Genomic DNA, 21,429 nt, shown 5'->3' on the forward strand with positions numbered 1-21,429 from the left:
TAAACCTGAAGAGTTACAAGTATTTAATATTGGATCGAAGATTGAATCCATTTATATCCAAAATATCAGTAAAAATAAAACAATTTTCATCACCGATCTTACTGAAATAAGAAGGCATAATTCATATATCAAACAAGATCCGCTATGATGGCTATTAGTCACATAAGTGTCCAACTCAAACAAAATTTAACTCAATGCATTCGCATGTTTCCCAGTTGTTGCATCACTCACTTACATATGGGATCTTGGAGGCCTTGTGGTTCAAGGCGTCGGCCACACCGAGAGTAGGAAAGAACCTGAGTCCTCCGCACAGCCACGCCAATGCCTTTTAATATCTTGCAGATTTCAACAAGCCAAGTTCAGAAACAAAAATTAGCATCCATGATACTTAACCTAGCTAACTCTAGAACTGATTCTGACTACTGGTTCAGATATTCAGTTATGATGAGCAACAAATTTACCGAAAAAATGATGATTAACTGAAAACACCATTAGCAATACTGAAATAAATATTATAATTGCTGAAATGGCATATCCATTGTTCCTGAACCTAACGAATTATTCAAATCAATTCATAAATGTTCAGCTATCAATGTATGATGTTTTGGACACGAACAACAAATTAACTCAAGGGAATCAATGCTAACTGAACGCACCACTGATGATTGATTGGCCGCTGCTGCACTTGCGTGCTAGCATGTGGCGGGAGCTCGATGTAGTCAGACTTGAGGCAAGCCTCGACGGCCACTCCGGCAACTCGAGGGAGCAGTGGCTATTCAGTGTTCAGAGTGTGCAGCTACTGCATGTATGTGTCATAGAAGCATACAGTGGACTGAACTATCTGATTTCATGAGAAAACAAATGGACAGAGATTAGCACACTGCTCAACAGCAGGTGATATGTCAACTTTGCATCATAAACATGCCTAGAGATTCTAGAAGTTAGGACGTGTTCTACTGATTTGCCAGCACGCCTTAAATTCCAATCTGGGTTGGCCTTCAGGCTAGGAAAAGAAAAAAAAACGAACATGGTTCATTTAGTGATATTGCTACCTAAACTGGAAAAGGGCTGAGTGCTTTTAGTTTCACTTATTTCCAACCTGCGACTAGTCCATCATCTGTTCCACGTTGCTGGAGGGTAACCCAAACAAGCCCATATCCACTTGCTGCATTAACAAGTACCTTGGATTATTTACAAGCTTTTCCATAAAGTAAACAAATCAAAGGAAGCATATTAAATAAATTTGGGGAAACAGAGGCATGAAAATGAAAACCTGTGAATGAAAATAGTAACTAGCAAAAGAAAGGTAACATGCTTTCATCTATACATTCCAGCACGTATATTAACAATGAGCATAAGACTAGTCGAAGTAACAAGACAAAGAAAAAATTCAAAAGGGAGCAAGGGGCAAAGGTGAATGGCCTCTCATCCATAGGAACACAAGCAACCAGAGTCGACATGCTTCTGCAAAACAGCCATAATAACATATCCTTATCATGCAGTGAGAAATAAGGCTGAAATTAAAGCATTAGCTTGGAACAGAGAGGAGACCTGCACAAAATTCATGTAATCCATCATGTAGAGGTGATCACCAGACAAAATTTGTATGTTTTCTATACATTTCAGCCTTGCCTCCTGCAGAAAGTATGAAGCAACAGCAACAGTTAACACTGAAAAAGTGGAAGCATCCTAAGAAAAGAAGAGCAATATAATACTAGATGGCCCAAGAAGAACCTCAAAAAGCCAGAGGAACTGCCTGACAGCGTCAGCTGTTCACTGGAACCATTTCTTTCCGGATTCCCCAGCTATCTGGGTAGCTGCCAGCACCTATCCTAACCAATGTTCCAATAAGGCCGTGTTTAGTTCCATGAAGGTGTAAATGCAAAAAAAATTTGTGACGGAATCTTGCTAATTTGAAGTACTAAATGAAATTTATTTATAAAACTTTTTGCACAGATGTGTTGTAAATCGCGAGACGAATCTAATGATGCTAATTAATCTATAATTAATCAATAATTAGTGGATGGTTACTGTAGCATCACTGTTGCAAATCATGGATTAAATAGGCTCATTAGATTCGTCTCGTGATTTACAGCCCATCTATGCAAAAAGTTTTGTAAATAGACTTCATTTAGTACTTCAAATTAGCAAGATTCCTTCGCAAAATTTTGCGTTTTTGCGTTTACGGGGTGGGAACTAAACAGGGCCTAAGTAAACCAGAACATCAGAAGAACACGGTCAATCAGATCCCAAGAAGAAATTGAACCCTAGCTCAAGCTTCAACCTCTCCCTCTCTCCATGGTAACGTCAATGGTTTAAATTGTGGCGAACGAGCGCTAGCTCGGCTGGTGGGAGTGCGGCGGCGAAAACCACCAGGTCGGGGGTTCGATCCCCGGCTCGCACAGGGGAAAAAACATGGTAGGAGTCCTAATATTGCAATTTTTTCGTTAGGAGCTGATGGACGGGGACAGGGAGGGACTGGCTTGGGGAGGACGGCGACAACAGGAGCGGCACTGAGGGGGCATATGTGTTGTGGTAGCACGGCTCCGCTCCGGGCGCCACGCGCATTGCGCGGCAGCGGCCCGACTAAGCGGCGCCCGGCACAGCCGCGGCCTGGATCGCCACCACGACGTGGATGCCTGACGGGAGGTGAGTGCCCGCCGGCGCGAGGCTCATGAGCCCGCCGGTAGCCAGGACCAGCAGGCCCCCCGGAGGCTGACGCGAGGAGGAAGGACAAGGGGTCGCCATGAGAGAGAGATGTGATGAGGGAGCGTTGACCTGCTGTCTCCCGTGAAATGAAACTCGACCTGATAACAACACAAGCATCCGTTACAGCCAAACGGGTACGACAACCATCACACAAGCGAGCCCGCTCACACCAATCAAACGTATCGGCCCCGTACGCGGTACGTCCATGGCCAATCCAACACACCAGAACATCGACTTACACATGTACCAGATTTAAGTCACCTTAAAACAAGTAAATCTGAATAAAAAAAGTGTTAGACACTCGAAATTGTCAAGGTGATTTTTAGCACACGTTGGAAATGTAACCTTAGCCGAACCTCTGTCCTTGAACCTTAGCCAAACCTCTGCCCTTTAACCTTGGTCAGACCTCTGTTTTTGGAACCTTTGGCTAGACCTCTGTGTTTGGACTTCCGCCAAAAACATGGTAATGTTACACGGCAAATAGTTGCGGATGAGCGGGAGATAAGGTTGGTGAGGAAGGCAACAAATGAGTAGGTTTAAGAGTCAACAATGCATTGTGATACGGTGACCAAGTATTGACATGACATTTTGTTCACAAAAGGGAGCAAAGATTTAGGTCTCTGTTCAATTTCAGATTAGATGACATCGTTTCATGTGACAGTTTTACTTTTACCCATGGCTTCGTTTTTTCTGTTTGTTCATGACATGCTTAACAAAAGTAGCCCAAGGGGAGACGCATTTAATTTCTCGCTTAACAAAAGTAGCAGCGGAGATGCATTAAGTCTTGTTCTGACCTGGTAAGGCCACATTTTTTTTATTGAAGGTGACATGAGTTTTTTTCCGCAAGTTACATAAGTCCAGCACGCCTAATGTGGAACGACGATGCGGATGTTTTTTTTTAGATTTCATTTTAGATCAAATAAATAATAATTGATCTGGTCTCTGCATTCGGTGAGTGCAGCCAAATGGTTAAAATTTTATAGTTCAAAGTTTAGTTGGCTAAAATTTAAAAATAAACTGTAGACAACTTTAACTCATTTATGTGGTCTAATAAATCAATGTTTTAACGAGTTTAGTTAAACTTTAAACAACAGTGACACTTTTGACTACCTATATAGAGTCTTAGAGCAGCTCCAGTGTTGTTTAAAAGCCAATTCTTGGGCTTCTTCAATCGAACCATGCACACTTGAGGGTTCTAACCCGCTGTTGTCAGAAAAAAAAAACGAACTCTGCATAAGCGCTGAACCGAGACCATAAAAGAATAAATCTCATATATCTGTTGGGTCCCACAAGATTAAGTAGGTTGCTAATCCGCCAAAGGTGCGGCTAGAACCGTAGCACATATACTCCTTCCGTCTTAAATAGTCATTTTGCCTTTTTAGCTTACTGTTCTTATTATACATCTACATAAATATTATGTTTAGGTGTATAGCAAAACTTTTGTATCTAGAAAATCAAAACAACTAATAATTTTATTCCACTCTATCTTTGTTTGGTGCTTTCAAAGGCTAGTGACCAGCGCTGATCACTAACAGGCCGAAAAGCGCAGCTAATCTGACCTGCTCCATCTTCTGCATGTGCACTGTGGGAAAATGCATGGTTTGATTGATCTCAGTGGCGGATCCATAAAAAATTTTAGGAGGGGCTGAAAAACACGCTACAACAACTTGCAGCTCCATTAAGACACCCCACAAAAGAGAAATATAATAGTTTGAAGCAATATGATATTGAAACATCAATGACGGATGAAAATTTAAAAATACATCATGAAAAAATAAAAATGCAGTTTATCCATACCGAAAAGCCAAAGTACGAGACTAATAGACGACGGGCGTGACGGTGACACCCATTATTCATCCGAAGAAGCAATCTATAGAAATAGATACAATTGATTAGTCAAACATATATGAACCTTCAAATTATGAATTTAGAATAGAACAGAGCGTACCATCAAATTTTTAGGCATTAACATACGACGGTTTTTCATCTCTTCAAACCTCTTTTTGATCTTTTCATTTTCAATCTTTCTAAATATCTCCTTCTCATTATATCATATCATCAAGTCATTGAACCATTCATCACCCATTTTACTACGCAAATCTGTCTTTATAAGGGACATGGCTGAAAATATCCTCTCTACTGAAGCAGTTGCCACTGGTAGTATCAAGGTTAGCTCAATGAGACGATAAACCAATTGATAAGATGTGTTCATCGTAGTCTTGACCATAATTTCAGCAACTTTTCCAAGTTCAGAACATCCAAGGAACTCTTGAGTTTTTTCTAGCACGGTTGACGAAGGATTTAAGTTGATTTGGCAAAAGAGCAAGCTCACCAATATCAAAATCCTCAGCATAAATTTCAGCAAGTCTCATAAGTTTATCCACATTGAAATTAGAGAAGGAGTTTCTTGGGTTAAAACAAGCCATACATACTAATAACTCTGAACTGATTTCACTAAATCGATGGTTCAACTCAGTCAAGATGGCATCAATGGCGACAAGAAAAATCTCAACATGATAGTAATGCATGTTTGTTACCTTTTGCTTCCTACGTCTAGATGTCCCTCTGATATTTATTTCCTCATCCATATCCGGCACTTCAATCTCATTCTTCTCATAGAAAGTTTTCACTTTTTTGAGTAAGGGCTCCCATCCATTTTCTCTTATATCCTGCAAGCTATCTTTCACATCCGTTATCAAATGCATAGCTTCAACTATGTCTTGGTCTTTCCTTTGCAAAGCACGTGACAAAATATCTGTCATGCCCAACAATTCTATCATCAAATGCATGATGAACACAAAATCAAAGCTCTCCATTTTTCCAATTAAACCTAAAGCTCCTCCAGTACATGCTGGTTTAACAGAATCTTTCTTGACTATCTCAAGGACATCTATGATAGCCTCCCACATCACCAAAATGCGAAGCAAAGTTTTAAGATGTGAATCCCATCTGGTGTCTTCAGGTCTAGCTAGACCACTTTCCTGGTTTAAACCTCTTCCGGTCATAATCACACCATTCTCAATCTTTTCTAACAACACATCATGATGCTTTGCAAGCAAAACATCCTTTCTCATACAAGATGCACCCACAGTGTTGACTATTGAAGGAACATAGTTAAAGAAATATGTAATATCTGCACTAGAAGTTGAGACAGAAACAACCACTAGTTGCAATTGATGGGCAAAACAATGCACATAGAAAGCATAAGGATTCTCATCACGAATCAATTTCCATTAAATTCACCTCTCATATTAGAAGCTCCATCATACCCTTGCCCACGAAGCATAGAGATTGATAACTTACGACTTTGAAAGCATACGGACCAAAGCTTCTTTCAATGCAATAGCTGTACAACTCTCAACATGCTGAAGTCCAAGAAATCTCTCCATCACTTTCCCTTCATCATTCACAAAACCTGCATGCTGTACAACTCTCAACATGCTGAAGATCTTTCTGCACATAAGGAGATAACATTTGGCAATTTTTGTAACCTTTTTCATATGTCGCCTTCACTATCTCAACCTTATCTTTGTACCAATCAACCATTTCTCTAAATGTACCCTTGTTAAGCGAAGTAGAAGACTCATCATGTCCACGGAAAGCATCCCCTTGCATTATGAGAAATCTTGCAACATCTAAAGAAGTTGTCAAACGAATCTCAGCGTTTTTCTTCCTCCTTACCCACTTGAACTAATTTTCTACCCACATTTGTCCTTTGGTTCATAAAGTCTTCACACTTTTACCTAGCTTCTACATGAGTCTTGCAAACATTGTGCTTATTAAAAGTATCCTTAGCTTTCTTCCAATTCACATAACCTTGATGTGCAAAGACCGAACTACCAAATTTTTCAGGCTTTGACGAATTAAAGAAGAGATAGCAATACAAGCAATAAGCTGCACCTTTGTACTCACTATACTCTAGCCAATCAAATTCATCAAACCAAGTCTTCTGAAAAGATCTAAATTCACCACTCATCCATTTACGAGGAAATATGATATCACGAGGTTGAGTTGGTCCATTCAAAGCATATGCCCTCTTTCCTTGATCTGTAATTTCAGGCTGATAATCATCAATTGGTTTGCGCTTTCCAGGGTCCCCAATTAAATCCGAATGACTAAACTCCACTCTAGATTTCTTAGATTTCTTTGGTTCAGATGTGCTCTCATTAGTGTGTGGAGTTGAAGCACTTGAACTTGAAAAGTATGATTGTATAGTTCTTTTTGACATTCTGAAATCTGTCATACCAATCAAATATTGAATCATTGAAAATAGAAATTGAATCACAAATTCACGGACAATGAGACAAAAAACTAAACAAGGATTTAACTGAAGTTGTTCACCTAGTTTCAGCAGTGCCTAATTTCTTGCCTCTGCCTCTCCAAACTTCAGCTCTCCTGCTATGCAAGCGCACTGCTCGGTGCCTCGGTGCAGCTGTAGGCCCTGCAGCACCGCTGCCGTGCCGCGCGCCGCGCCTGACCGCGGGGTGCGGGCCGCGGGCCGCCTGCCGCTCGCCGAGGCCTGCCGCTCGCCGCGCCTGGCCATGGGGCGCGGGGCGCTCGCCGCGCCTAGCCCTGGCCAGCTGACTGCCTGCCCCTGTCGTCGCCCGCAGTGCGCCGCCCCTGCCTGGCCGCCGCCTCCGCTCGATGGCCCTGGCCGGATGGATGCAGTTGGATGGATAAGGTTTGCTTGCTCTAACCCATGCCTTGTGTTTGTGTGTTTGGGCCTTGGGCCTTGGGCAGTTCAGCAACTAGGCACTCCACACTTGGGCTTAAGTGGCTGGAATTTTTAGTGGGCCGGGGCTAACTCGTGAGCTGTGAGCACTAAGCAGCCCGACGCCCCGCCTAGTCGTCTTCTACCTCCAGACAGACCTCCAGCCTCCCCTACTGCTTGCACCTTGGACTAAAAATCCATGGAGGGGCTCCAGGGGGGCTCCATGGCTCCGGTGGCCGTAGGGGGGGCTTGAGCCCCCCCTGACCCACCGCTGGATCCGCCCCTGATTGATCTTGTACTTAATTTGGTTCCTCTGCATTTGAGTTACTCTGGATCTACTTGTTCTACATGTTAGTGACCGGGACCAAAGTGAAGAGAAAACTCGGGCCAAATTTAGGGAAGACTCGTCGGCACTGGATAGTAGTGACTCTCTGGCCGGGCTTTTTGACCTCCTTGACGCATGCACCCATCGCACTCTGCTGATCAAAGCCTCGGAGGCACTCACGTGACGGGACGGGATTGGACGTCGTGATCGGAGGAAGGGTATGCAGGCAGGCAGACGGCCAATCAAATTAGATGGACGGATGATGTCGCGATCATGCCAAAGAAGGGCCAATCGGATTAACCCTGGCGGCTGCGCTTTACCACTTCCCGTCCCAATTAGCACCATCCCAATCCATCGTTCGCTCACCATCCCGATCGAGCCGGCAAAAGAGAGGAGAGAGATTCGCGCCGCCGCAGCGCACCGGGGCAGCCGCTAAAGGAAATCGGCCAATCAGCTAGCTCGACAGCAGGGCGTATGCATCGCTCGCTCAGCTCCTCCATCAATCCGTCGCGTACGGTCCACTCCGGCCGATCCCCTGCCGCGCGCACTGCACGCCGGCCGCGCATGCATGGTGGTGCTGGTGGTCACCGAACCGACCTGGCCACGCCTTGGCAGGCGCAGGCGCAGCGGCTAGTGGCGGACACGGCCGGAGCGGGAACCGCCGCAAAGCCAAAGCGCTCCGCTTCCCTTTTATCCCCTTTTCTCCCCCTATCCGGATCGCCGCCGGCGCACGAAATATCTCCCGACGCGAGGTCGCCCGTCGTCCTGCGGAGCCCGTCTGGTTTCATTTCAGTCGGCTGCTGGACTGGAGTCGCCGACCCGGTGGGGGTGGAGCGGAGCGGAGCGCGACGTACGGCTGCCGCGCGCGCGCTTGCGACCAAGCACGCCGCGGCACGGCGAGCCGTCGGGTCCCTGGCCGCGGGCGAAGGGACCGGGGCTTTGGGCCCCTCCGGACCATGCTGCCGACTTGGGTTGACAGGTTTCCTTTGCGTCGAAAGCGACGGGCACGCGCGGGACGGTGCCTGTGCTGATCCAAGCAAGCTTTCCCGTCGGATGGCCATGGATGCTAGAGTGCTGGTGTCTGAGGTTCGGCAGCCAGGAGCAGGCTCGTGGGATACGATCATGCTAGACATGATGCATGAGCCGTGCATGACATTGGCTTGAAAACAGTTTGACCAAGTCTTTTTCCCCCTTTTTTTCTCGCTGCTCTCCATACTCTAATGGGCAGGTTTACTTTACCAAAAAAGATGTAATCTCCTTTTGCTGATATACGCACCGATTACTTTATTTTAGGTGTGTTTAGATCATGTAAAAACTTGGATGAAATTCACTGTAGCAGTTTTTCAATCAAATATTAAAAGGACTAAACATGATCTAATTATAAAACTAATTACATGAATGGACGGAAAATCGCGAGATGAATCAATTAAGTCTAATTAAGCCGTCAATAGAGATTGTTACTGTAGCATGGTATTGTCTAATTATGGTCCAATTAGAATTAAAAGATTCGTCTCGCAATTACACGTTATGGAATGAGTTTTGTCAATTATCCACATTTAATACTTCTAACTCATAGTCAAGCGTTCGAAGTTACTGTAGCTCTGAATTTTTTTTTTGAGATCTGAACACACCCAACACAGATACAAATCGGCTAGCGGCGTTTCCTCGCGGGCATCTACAGAGGATGTCTGTTACTCTGTTTTTTTTTATTCTTTTCTTTTTCAAGAATGACAACCATGGGTAGAAGATCATACGCACATATAACATCTCTTTTCGACAATTGAATATGCTTTCTGATGGCAGAGGAAGTGCCCCTGTTGAAAATTGAACAGCAAGGGAGTTTTCCCAGCTGAACGAACTGTACACAGTGCATAAATGTAGTGTCGAATCAAATGCTGGAAAAAATAAAATGTGAGTTTTTCCGCCTCAACTATCCCAATTCACCACATCCGGATACAGATTTCAGAAACGGTTTGTCAAATGGTGGACTGGCGGCTCCGCCTTCTTTTCCATTGCTTCGAGATTATTCCGAGCAAAGGCTTGCGATTTCTCATTTCTGCAGAGGTCTTGACCATAGTCATCTCTTGCTCAACTAAGTGGTCCTGTGACTGAATAAATAAAATGAAGATTCTTTGTATTAAAAAAAAAGGTCTGGTCAAGTTGAAGTTTTATTTTGTGGGGGCAAATTAAGCTTTGTTTTCTCGCCTAAACTGGTGCAAATCAGGCAAGTTTCCGAGCTGCTGCCCGTACTTTTATTGCTTTTGTCTCACCTCAGATGATTGGTAACTTGATCATGCCTTTCTCAACTACCTCTTTCCGACAAGGGCAGAGGACCACCAAAGAGCAAATCCAGCAAGAATACGACACATATCCCCGGAACTGGCAAAGGAGCAGAAACCCCCTGATCATCAATCTTTTTATTCTCCATTAGCATCAGCGTCCATCAACCCCACTGTTGATACAACAGGAACATCACCATCCACTGACCGCTACAACTCAATCCATCCCAAACATATACATAGTATATTCGTATCCACCCTAATCGAAACCATCAATGTCTCGTGAGAAAAATCACAGCAAAAAAAAAAGATGAAGAAGAGAGAAAGAAAATAGAAGAAGGGGATGAGATGATGAAATTTAAACGAGCGATCAATATTTGCAATTGCTGGCATGCCAACGGGGCCAGGCCAAATGGCATCGCTTCCCGCCTTTCCCCGCCGTCCTGATCACCTCCTCAAGCGGCGGCACCTGAACCAGAGGAAGACGAAGCAGAGCACCCTGTAGCCGACCACGAAGCCCAGCACGACGCCCACGTTGGTCCACCGCATGCCCTCCCGCATGCCCTGCTGCCGCAGCAGCCCCGCGCCGTCGAGCACGCAGAGGCCCCCCGCGCCGCCGGCCGTGGCGAGGCACTCCCGGGCGCCGCGCGCGCCGCCGTACTCGTTCACCACCAGCGCCTCGAACGGGTACTTGAACAGGCTGGCGTAGTGCATGAACATCCAGTAGCGCGGGATGTTCTTGCTCGCTACGAAGTAGCCGGAGAAGAGGAAGAAGCAGCCGATGAGCCCCGCCACGACGGAGTTGCCCACGATGTAGTTGGGCGCCAGCGCGCTGAGGCACGCCACGAAGGAGTTGGCGGTGAGCATGGCGAGCCACACGACGAGCGCGAAGTAGGCGAAGGCGGCGGGCTCGCGCGCCAGGCCCACGAGCCAGTACACGGGCGCCGCGTACAGGGCCGCGGCGGCGAGGAGGAACGGGACGAAGACGGCGGCGTTGGAGGCGACGTAGGAGGACACGCGGTACGCGCCGCGGGAGGTCTCGCGCTCCAGGATGCGGCGCTCGTGGAGGAACACGGGCAGGGCCTCGGTGGTGGAGGAGAGCAGGTAGGTGAGGTTGAAGGCGAAGAAGCCCAGCCGGGACTGCAGGTCGGTGGTGCCCAGGAAGATGCTGCCGAGGAACGCGCCGGCCAGCACCGACTGCGCCATCCGCGCCGCGAACAGCTGCGGCGACCGCAGCACCGTCTTCATGAACCGCCCCGCCAGGATGCGCACCTCGGCCGCCGGCGAGTTGGCGTACCCCACGCGCCGCGCGGACGCGGGCACCCGGCCCACTGGCGCGACGGCGTCGTGTTCTCGGTCCGCCGGCGCGGTGGTGGCGGCGGCCACGGCGACGTCGGGCTTGAGGGAGTCGATGGCCTCCATGGCGTACTCGAGGACGTTGACGTGGGCGGGGATGGCGTGGCCGGTGGCGGCGAGGCGCGCCTGGAGGAAGTCGAGGGAGCCGTGGTGGCGCACGGCGCCGTCGGCGAGGAGCACGACGCGGTCGATGAGCTCGAGTATGCGGAACCCGGGCTGGTGGATGGTGAGCACGACGGTCTTGCCGTGCGCGGCGGCCATGTCCCGGAGCATCTTGACAATGTGGAGCGCGGAGCCGGAGTCGAGCCCCGACGTGGGCTCGTCCAGCAGCAGCACGGCCGGGTCGTGCACGAGGTCCACCCCGATGGACACCCGCCTCCGCTCGCCGCCGGAGACGTCGGCGACCCTGGACGCGGCGACGTGTTGCAGGCCGAGCTCCGCCATCAGCTCCAGCGCCCGCTCCGCGCCGGCCGCCCCGCCGGCCCCGGCCGCCGCGCGCAGGCGCAGGCGCGCGCTGTACACGAGCGACTCCTCCACGGTGAGCGCCGGGAACAGCGCGTCGTCCTGCGGCACGTACCCGGACGCCCAGCGGAAGCGTGCGGCGTCCATGGGGGCGCCGTTCACCAGCACCTCCCCGGCCGCGACCCGCGCCGGGTCCGCGGACCCGGCCAGCACCGACAGCAGCGTGGTCTTGCCCGCCCCGCTCGGCCCCACGATCGCCACCAGCTCCCCCGGCGGCGCCTCGCACGTGACGCCCCGCAGCAGCAGCCGCGGCTCCTCCGCCTTGCCGCCGCCCCACGGCCAGGCCCCGCGCGGCGGGAGCACGTACGACAGCGCCCTGGTCTCGATGCGGTACCGCGGCCTCCGGCGCCCGCCGCCATTGCCGCCCTTGGACATCACCGTCGCCTCCATCGGGGACGCCACGGGGGTGGAGGGTATAAGGCGGCCTCTAACGGCGGCCCTGGTCGGGGAGAGGAGAAGAGAAGAGACGAGACGAGGCTGGCGAGACGGGAGGGCGCCGAGCCGCGGGGAGGTGAGGAGGGTTGAGCTACCCGCACCAACCTCACCGATGCTTATGTACTCGGAGTGTGTGACTCTGTGCGCGCGCGCTCTTAACACTGGGCGGGCGGGGCGGGGCGGGGCGACGCTGTCGGCCGGGCCACCGCGCGGGAGTTGTTTAGGAGGGGTCAGGGGTGTGGTTGCTTGCGCCCCGCGCGGACGTGCCGGTCTGGGGCCTCGGGCGAACGACCATGCTTGCGAGATTGGTGTATCGGGACTGTTCAACTCGCGTGCATTTTTCTCGTTCTCCATGTATCTGCTAGTATGTCTGTGGTTTTCGCGAAATGCGAAGAGAACGGCTCACGAAACCGGGCTGGACTGCGGATCTTTGCTCGATCGGTGTCGTGGGGGAAAGTTAGCTGGGGTTGACACTCGTGGCGTCATCGTGACCTCCCTTGCTCCATCGGTCTGGTACTACTACTCTCCAAAAAAAAAAGAGGTCATGGAAACCAGCTTCTAATTCTCTCTCAGCGTGAACCAAAGATTTTTCCCCTACCCAGCATATCAACGGTGACGATCAGATCACCACGCAGCCGATGTTTCGGAGTTGTTCGAACTACGCCAGCCTGAAATCTACACGGTCGAAAAACTTGCGGAACCCGGGTCTGATCGACCGCGGTCGTCCAACCAAGCCGCGGCCACCTGGCGCGCCCGTCGTCGGACCGGGACCCGGCGGCGGATCCACGGGTCGGGTCACCTAACGCAGCAGTAAGTAACGGCCCGCGGGGTGCTTCTATTCCTCGTAGCTAGAGGGCGGTCGCTGGCGCGCTCCGCGTCCCTGGCTCGTGGCTTGAGAGGACGGCAAAACAACATCATCGCAGTCGTCGCAGCCTGGTGCTGCTGCTGGGTGTGGGTGGTAACCGCCGCAGCAAAAGCAAGCAAGCAAGCAGCGTGCTAGGGACTAGGCAGGGCAGGGGGGAGGGGAAGCGTGAGCCCAGCACAGGTGAAGCGCGCCAAGGCGTTTCGGATGACCTGCACCATTGACCGGGCGCCGCCTCGTCACCTCGCGCACCATGGTTGGTTGGGGTTTTGGCCTCGCTACCTGTGGCGGCATGATGCAGCCAGCCGTACATACTGTGACCAAATTAAGGACACGAGCAGAGGATTCATGCACGCTTTCTAGTTCCCCTACCACTTCATTTCTACCTTTGCACATTGCCTTGTATCTTGTTGGAGAACAGATTTGTGAGTTGCAACCGCTTGACGCAGTTTCTTGACCTATCCAAATGTGGAGAATGTCTGAGCTAAGTGCAATTCATTTTTTTTTTTTTGAAATGAGCCGGCAGGAGACCTGTCCGTTGAGGAGTAAACCCCAGTTTGATCAGTTGGCGCGGAGCAACCAGCAAATCCAGCCATTGCTTGTAGCATGACCCATCCTGTTTTGAACCACCGCATTCGCAAACGAATCAGCTAGTAGCGTCATTGCTCGTCGTTGGTTCAGTATCATGCTAAGAGGCATCTTCACCTTGTAGTACGTCCTTGGTTCTGGATCGGGCGATCCGCGATCGGCGTGTACAGGTCGGTCTCCATCTGATCCGAGGAAGGGCGCTGCACCCCGCAGCCATATGCAGCATCGTCAACTCATCATGCATGTGAGCATTTCGTTCAAAAAAGAGAACAGAGACCGGAGGAGATGTACAAGTACATGCACGGCCCCTGCAAATCGAATTGGCTTCTCTTGTCTGCTGCTGCTTGCTTTGTTTCCTAAAACGTACACCTGGTCAAGCGCCGCACCGACCGCCCCCGCGGGCGGCAGAGATCCTGAGCTCCTGACCGACGTACAGCCTGAAGAATCTCTGATACTCCAACTCCAGTGACAGTGAGATAGGTCAGAGATTTTTCTTCAAGAGAGATATCAGAGATCGATCGGATAGTCATCACAGCAGACGCATTGCGTGCATTTCGTTTGATGTTCTATCTCACCAGGTACCGCAAGAAATCAGATGCTTGCCTTTTCAGCTTTGAACAAACTGTTACCAGTAGTGCATTGTTCAGCTGGAGCCTGGAGTGGATTTGGCCGTGTTTAGTTCCGTTGCAAAAAAAATTTGCAAAGAAATCTTACTAATTTGAAGTACTAAATGAAGTCTATTTATAAAACTTTTTGCACAGATGGGTTGTAAATCGCGAGACGAATCTAATGATGCTAATTAATCCATGATTAATCAATAATTAGCGGATGATTACTGTAGCATCACTGTTGTAAATCATGGATTAAGTAGGCTCATTAGATTCGTCTCGCGATTTACAGCCCATCCATGCAAAAAGTTTTGTAAATAGACTTCATTTAATACTCCATGTATGTGTCGAAATAATGTTTTTTTTTTGCATTTACGGGGTTTACGGAGTCGGATCTAAACATGGCCTTTCTCAGAGGCGTGTGTTGCCAGGAGACCATAACATTTGGTACATGCAAGACGACCGGTCGAGCAAGAACGGTGCAGTGCACGGCGCCGCAAGCAACAACCGCGCCTTGTTGAAACGCACGGTGGCTTGCCGACTGCCCCGCCAGCTACTGCGCCCAGCATTTTTCGCCTGCTCTGCTGCGGGCCGTGCCATGAAAATGCATGGCAGGTGCGCGTTTGCTCGATGCTCGGATGATGCATCCGGCTAGGCCCCTTTTTGTTTTGTGTGCTGCCGCGCATGCTCAGACTTGCAGGCAACCTCTCGCGCGGGCGCAGCTAGCTGGAGCCTGGAGGCCTGGATGATCTCGGCGGCAGAGGGGTATAATGCGAGCGGGTGACTGGCGTGCACCGGGCCGGGTTCCATCCACCAAGGGATCTCATTTCGTCCAAGAAAAGAAACTGCTCGGTTTCTTGGGCCGGTTGGAGGGACGATGCCGAGGGTGGTTTTATCGAGCTTTTTATCGCCTGCGGTTGCATTCACAGTTGCGGGGAGCAAGCAAGCGAGATCCATCTCAGGTCGTCCTGAACTGCGTCTGGATGATCCAGATGATATGTTAAGATGGGTGCGCGGGTAAGACGGCTCAACATGTTGGTTTAAGCATGCGTGATTGGATTTGGACCGTATATACGCGGCTTACTGATCAAACTGTTGACCTTCGCAGCCCCACGTTTGCAGCGTGTGATTCGTAGTCTTGATCAGCATAAAGCCAATGCACACACCCTCCTTTTTCAAAATATCAAAAGTGATTTGACCCACAATGGGCAGCACTTTAACCGTTAAGTGGTTAATGGCTATACAATGAAAATCAACAACATATTACCTCGATCCTCGAATAAATGACGATCGACTCATATTTGAAGATGGAGAGAGTATAATGTTAGCAAATAATGCGAAAACAAGATCGAACACGAGACACGATTTTTACGTGGAAAAACCCTTGCGGGAAAAAAAAACCACGGAAGACAATCACTATTGAGGAGAATTTACAAGCAGGGATGATATATGGCTCATCTACGATGTCTTTCCCTGCCGTCTACATAGGGCTTATATATATATATATATATATATATATATATATATATATATATATATATATATATATATATATATATATATATATATATATGAGAGTCACATGGTCTCCTCAACTTCCACTAGCAATGTGAGATTAAAAGTTTGCACCACATGAGCCTTTGAGATTTATTTGGAATAACTGAATACTCAATGGACCAAACCCAAATTCCAACAATCTCCCTCCAGAATTTGGATCACAATATAACAATCTCCACCTTGAGCCAAATTCCCTTGTGTAGACGAATAATAAATCTCCATTATCAAAATCTTGAATGCCAATGTCCATCGGCCTAATCAATGAGTAAGATCACTTAAGTATTCTCCTAACACTTCATATGAAGCAAAATTGAGCAAATATCCAATAGGTCCAAACGCACAGCTATCAACAAAGCAGACGAACAATCTGGGTCTTCAACAAGTTCATAACCCCAGCAAAAGTCTGAGTCTGTGCAGCTGACCTCAAATGCAAGTGATAATAATGCTCAATCCTCAAACGACATAAAGTCGCAACATCAACTGTGGTATTGAACAAATATCCAGTGAAGAACTCATCTCATTGAATAGTATATGCTCCATCGGGAACACAAGACTCAGCAAAACGCTCTTGCATGAGCAAGTTTCACGTGTGTATCACGTACAATAAAATGCCGAGTGAATAAGAAACTAAATTCCATGACATGGTCAATAACTGCTCCATTCAAACACAGTTGAGATGTAGGCATAAATGTGCAATTAACGGAGTATAAACCTCTACAATAGACCCCTGCAATAGTGCAGTCATGAGCGGGCGTCTCCGCCTTGAACAACAAACGTACTGAAATCCAGTACAAAAACATTGTAGTTATCTATGCAGCAACTTTGTACTAGACCCCTCTGGACAAGCAAAGACAGCAATAAAAGTACTGCTCCCGCAATACATAACACTGTAGTATCTAGTCAAACAAACCTCCTCTTTTGCACTTGAAATCCTCCACCTCGAACTTAATTCAGAGCAAAATCTTCACTTTCAATTAACCAACTCCATATAGGAGTAAAAGAAACCACTAGGCTGACAAGATCGATGTTGTCAAAACATCAACAAAGGATTAACTCAAAGTGATCCAATAACATATCCCAATATCTCCTCAAGAATTCAATATGTCTCAGCAGCGGAAATCATATATCAAAAATAATACTCTCCCAAAAATGTGATCTCTCCAAAATGACATAATGGCATCATAACGGTCTACTAAATAGCACCAATAATACTTGCACCAAGGAACAATGATAAAACATACCATCAATCGAAGAAGGCATAAATCTGCATGCTTGGCATAATCCATAGATCAGAATAAGATGGATATGAATGAATCAACCGGCATGAAAAGAAACTCAATTGTGTGTTACTCGGTTGCTTGAAATAAACTCCCTCGGTATATTCTTGTGGTGCACAAACAGATCCAATAGAAAAATCCATGTATCAAAATTTCTAAACGGAGAGCACAATCAACGGGAAACCTTCGGAATAAAACTTGTTGCAGCACACCTCAATCTAGCAGCCATTGAGAAGAAATAACTAGGAAAATAATCTGTAGTAAATAATCTAGGTATTTAACTATAACTCCAGAAATAACCTGCAGCCTGTGTACACCTCTGTGTACGTTCAGCAGAAATCTGAAGAAATCCTGGTAGCCTTCTCCGTGTGCACGCAACAAAGATCCTCAAATTGTGAAAAAAGAAACGCACCGCGGGGGGCGCTCCTTTGATCCGCGTGCAACAGCAGCAATAATTTCTTCTCCTGGGCCCTGTTTAGTTGCAAAAATCAAAAATCAAATTTTTTTCCGGCACCTATATGGAGACTTAAATTTAGACGAAATAAAAAACACATTGCGACTGCTGCATGTAAATCGCGAGACGAATCTAATGAACTTAATTAGGCCTTAATCAGACGCTAAATTGCTACAATAACACTAATCCCACGCTCGTAAATAAAAGATGACACATTCTTATATGATCTAAATACCTATTTAGACTTTCACTTGATCTGATGGACAATCTGGTTCAGGTCTGTGTTGGGGCCTTTCAATTAAACATGCCCTACAAAATTAGGGGGTGGAGCTATGTAGAAACTAGGGGTGCCTATGCACCTACGAATTTTTGTAAAAAAAAATCACCATATATGCACTCTCCACAGGAAGCTCAACTCCATACATCCACAAGGCTAGTGCACCTCCTTCAATTTTCTCTAGCTTCACCACTGTGTAAGACATGATTTAGGCCATTTTTCAAGTAAACAGAGTTTTCTAAAGCCTGGTTTAAGATCTCACCATCTGCAGTAGGGCTATGTCGCCCCATTGTGTCATGTTTTGGTGTTGTTTATGTCCTCCTCACGTCTCTCTCAACTCCTTCGCGAGGAGCTAACTTAATTCAGTGCACAAACAATTATTTGTTAATTGTATAATTAAAGCAATATTAGCAAATTGTTTTTAAAAATACTAGTCATGCCTCATCGCTATCTCCTTAATTTTCTCTTTACAGATCTATCTACTTGACAGTCTCTTTATTCGTTTTTTGACGTCTGTTGAGGTTGGAAAATGGGTACGATCAACTGTCGGCAAATCTAGAGTAGATATGTATAGAGTCTAGCTCACGATCTCCATAAACAATAACTACTAAGGTGCAGAGATGCATCTGATCTTGTAAGAATTTTAGCTCAGCATATTTCATGGAATTTCTTGCTACATTTTCACCATCGTCAAATCTGAGACTAGGCGACTAGCAATGGCCTCTCAAGTCTCATCCCTACAATGATAAATTGGCATAAGGATCAGAGCAATGCCATTACTTTAGAATCAAAATGGAGAACATGGTTGCAGTTTAGCATTTCACATCTCATGTCATGTAAGCCCATCCTTATCCTTCGCTGCAGGAGTTCTGTACCTGAGAGTTAAAAGTCATGCTGTAATGAATCAATTAATAATCACTTAAATTGACCAAGCTCCCGACCGGACTAAGGACACCGTCACCTCACCTACCTCGACATCATCATCCATACGCCGCATCACAGCCGTCCATCCGGCCGAACCAACGACCGAGATCGAACCAACGATCCCCATCCCATCCCTTCGCGACGAAGCATCCTCCTCTCGCGTCTCGCATGGCAGATGGCACGAGTCCCAGGGTTTACAAAACCGGTGGGAACCGGTCCGGTTTGACCGGTTACCGGTCCGGACCAGTTCCGGTTTGGTCCGGTATCAAATCGGCCCAAATTCAAAATTGAATTCAAAAAAATGAAAAATTCTCAAAATAATTCTAAAAATACTTCAAGATGCGACGAATCTAATGGTGTCAATTTTTTTCAAAAAATCGTTCATTTAGTATAGTTGGCAGAATTTAGAAGTTAAATAAAAAAAGTGTCGGTACCCTGCAACTGGGGTACCCACTCCTACTGTGCCAAGACTCGCGTAGTTATCCGTAACTACGCCCTAAGGAGCTGAGCAGCCGGACCCCTGGGGTCCGACTCCATCTCACCGGACCAACGGTCCAAGACCCGCTTCCCGCTCGAGGACAGGTCCGGTGTCACCACGTGTCCCAGAGGTGAAAATGCTCAGCACTTGTGGCCGCGGACCCGGACCCCCGCAGGTGGGTCCGGGACCTCCACGTGCCATCCGGACTCCCGCAGATGGGTCCAGGACCTCCACATGCCTATCCGGACCCCCGTGAGCTCTTGGCTCAGCTATCTGCTCGAGAGGGGTCCGGAGCCGCCACATGTCACGCAGACGCGGGTGCGGGCGCAAGCCTTCCGCTGGAAGCTCCCTCACCCAACCGCATTAAGTGCGAGTGGTTGAGGCGTGCTCTGCTGCCGCTGGGCACGGGGCAGCTTTTGTCAGTCCACACTGTGGATCGCCAGTTACCGAGGCGGCTCGTCTGTTACCAAGGCACGCAGCAGTGTCTCAGCGCCGCGCGCGTGGGCGACGAGTCATGATGATCAGCTACTAACTGGAGCAACAGTGCACGCTGCTACAGCGAACTGAGTCAGTAGTTCAACGCTTCATCATGACCTCGACGCTCGGCCCCAGAGGCTAGACTCTACTCCGACAGGACAGCTCGAGACCATCCCTGGTCAGAAGCTACGCACGGAAGCCGACGACAAGATCTCCGGATCTGAGGCATTGAAGGCCAAAGTGTAATTTATAATACATCGTCGGGCCCACCTGTCGGGGTCCCGTTCAGTGTACTGCTCCCCTTGGGCTTATAAAAGGGAGAGCACGCACGGTAGAAAGGGGGGTTCACACAGACACGAGGTTCCACAAGTTTTCACACATGCAGAGACTGGCATAGCTCCTCCCCCAGCTTGCACACAAGCTCAGACAATACATCACACAGTGGACGTAGGGTATTACGCTCCGGCGGCCCGAACCACTCTAAATCCTTGTGTGCTTCTGTATTCTTACGCCTCTAGATCGAGCATTCCTTGACTGCCCTTAAGCACATCCTACACTTAGGATTAGGCGGGTGCATTCCGCCACCCGACTGTGATTTTTCCACGCCACGACATTTTGGCGCGCCAGGTAGGGGCTGCTTGGCTTTCGCTTGATCATCGGCTCCGCATCACCATGTTTCAGGCGGCGAGCGCCCGGGGGGCTAGAACTTGCGTGGCAAGCGCCCGCGTCAACAGGATGGCGACAGCGGGTCATGCTCTCCCAGCTCGTCATCAAGCAGGTGGCGAGCGCCCGGGGGCCAGAACTCGCGCGGCAAGCGCCCGCGTCAGCAGGATGGCGACAGCGGGTCATGCTCTCCCAACTCGTCATCAAGCAGATCTAGGGGGAGCACAGCTTCAACAAATCCCAGCTCGTAGCATACCTCACTCATGTGAGGAAGCCCGCTCCGGCGGAAAGCCGACTCCGGTCGCACCAAGCCCGCTCCGGCGGAAAGCCGACTCCGGTCGCACCAAGCCCGCTCCGGCGGAAAGCCGATTCCGGTCGCACCAAGCCCGCTCCGGCGGAAAGCCGACTCTGGTCGCACCAACCCCGCTCCGGTGGAACGTCGACTCCGGTCGCACTAAGCCGACTCTAGTGGCTCTCTCCGACGTTAAGCCGACTCCGGTCGCACCCCCGACTCTACATCTCTGTAAGTCCTAACCTTAGAGGCCCAGCAGAGAATAAAACATTTTCCTTTGTAACTAGGTAGTACTTCCGTGTGGTCCGGTCCGGTGAGCCTCCCCCGTGGAGGGGTCCAGACCTCTGCGAACCAGGTTCAGGGAAGCGTACTCACCCTCCGGGGAGGTCCGGAGCCGTGTAGCCGCTTAGCCTGGTTCCGTACCCTAAGCCTGCATGCTCTACCTCCCTAGGGCAAGTACCGTAGTAACTAAGACTGGGGGCCCGGAGGTCCGGACAGCTCCGGCCTCATAAACCCGTGTTCTGGCTTACATCGCACATCTCATCTACATCTAGTTATAAAGGAAAAGTTTATTCTCAGTTCGCCTCTAAGAATGTTATATTCCAATTTCAATCTACGCATTCTGTTTGTGCTAA

The 21,429-nt window shown here is 48.7% G+C and overlaps 2 protein-coding genes and 1 long non-coding RNA gene across 4 annotated transcripts; all 3 read right to left on the reverse strand.

The window, feature by feature from the left end:
* On the reverse strand, positions 1-847 carry LOC120673063. Its single transcript, XR_005674492.1, has 2 exons — positions 657-847; positions 1-335 (listed from the first exon to the last, which is right to left on the reverse strand). It is a non-coding gene; the product is annotated as an uncharacterized LOC120673063 (long non-coding RNA).
* Positions 848-4,367: 3,520 nt separating this feature from the next.
* Positions 4,368-6,444, reverse strand: LOC120673047. 2 transcript variants are annotated; one of them, XR_005674476.1, is made up of 2 exons: positions 4,658-4,984; positions 4,368-4,579 (listed from the first exon to the last, which is right to left on the reverse strand). XR_005674476.1 is itself a non-coding variant. In XM_039953734.1 (2 exons), the coding sequence occupies exons 1-2, from the start codon at positions 5,781-5,783 to the stop codon at positions 4,559-4,561; spliced, it is 558 nt and encodes a 185-aa protein (XP_039809668.1). In that variant the 5' UTR covers positions 5,784-6,444; the 3' UTR covers positions 4,368-4,558. The 2 variants fall into 2 exon arrangements, 1 of the variants encoding a protein (XP_039809668.1); XM_039953734.1 differs by lacking the exon at positions 4,658-4,984 and adding an exon at positions 5,247-6,444.
* A 3,677-nt stretch (positions 6,445-10,121) lies between these two features.
* Positions 10,122-12,413, reverse strand: LOC120673019 (ABC transporter G family member 10-like). The gene has a single exon (XM_039953695.1). The coding sequence runs from the start codon at positions 12,290-12,292 to the stop codon at positions 10,472-10,474; it is 1,821 nt and encodes a 606-aa protein (XP_039809629.1). The 5' UTR covers positions 12,293-12,413; the 3' UTR covers positions 10,122-10,471.
* Positions 12,414-21,429: the final 9,016 nt, after the last annotated feature.

This window comes from Panicum virgatum, chromosome 5N (assembly GCF_016808335.1).
Source record: "Panicum virgatum strain AP13 chromosome 5N, P.virgatum_v5, whole genome shotgun sequence".
NCBI classification, from domain to species: Eukaryota; Viridiplantae; Streptophyta; class Magnoliopsida; order Poales; family Poaceae; genus Panicum; species Panicum virgatum.

Coding starts and splice junctions, on each gene's coding strand:
- LOC120673019 (XM_039953695.1), bottom strand. CDS start 12,292: ATGGAGGCGACGGTGATGTCCAAGGGCGGCAATGGCGGCGGGCGCCGG.
- LOC120673047 (XM_039953734.1), bottom strand. CDS start 5,783: ATGAGAAAGGATGTTTTGCTTGCAAAGCATCATGATGTGTTGTTAGAA. Junction 4,580..5,246: donor CTAGACGTAGGAAGCAAAAG/GTAACAAACATG, acceptor CTATTTCTATAG/ATTGCTTCTTCGGATGAATA.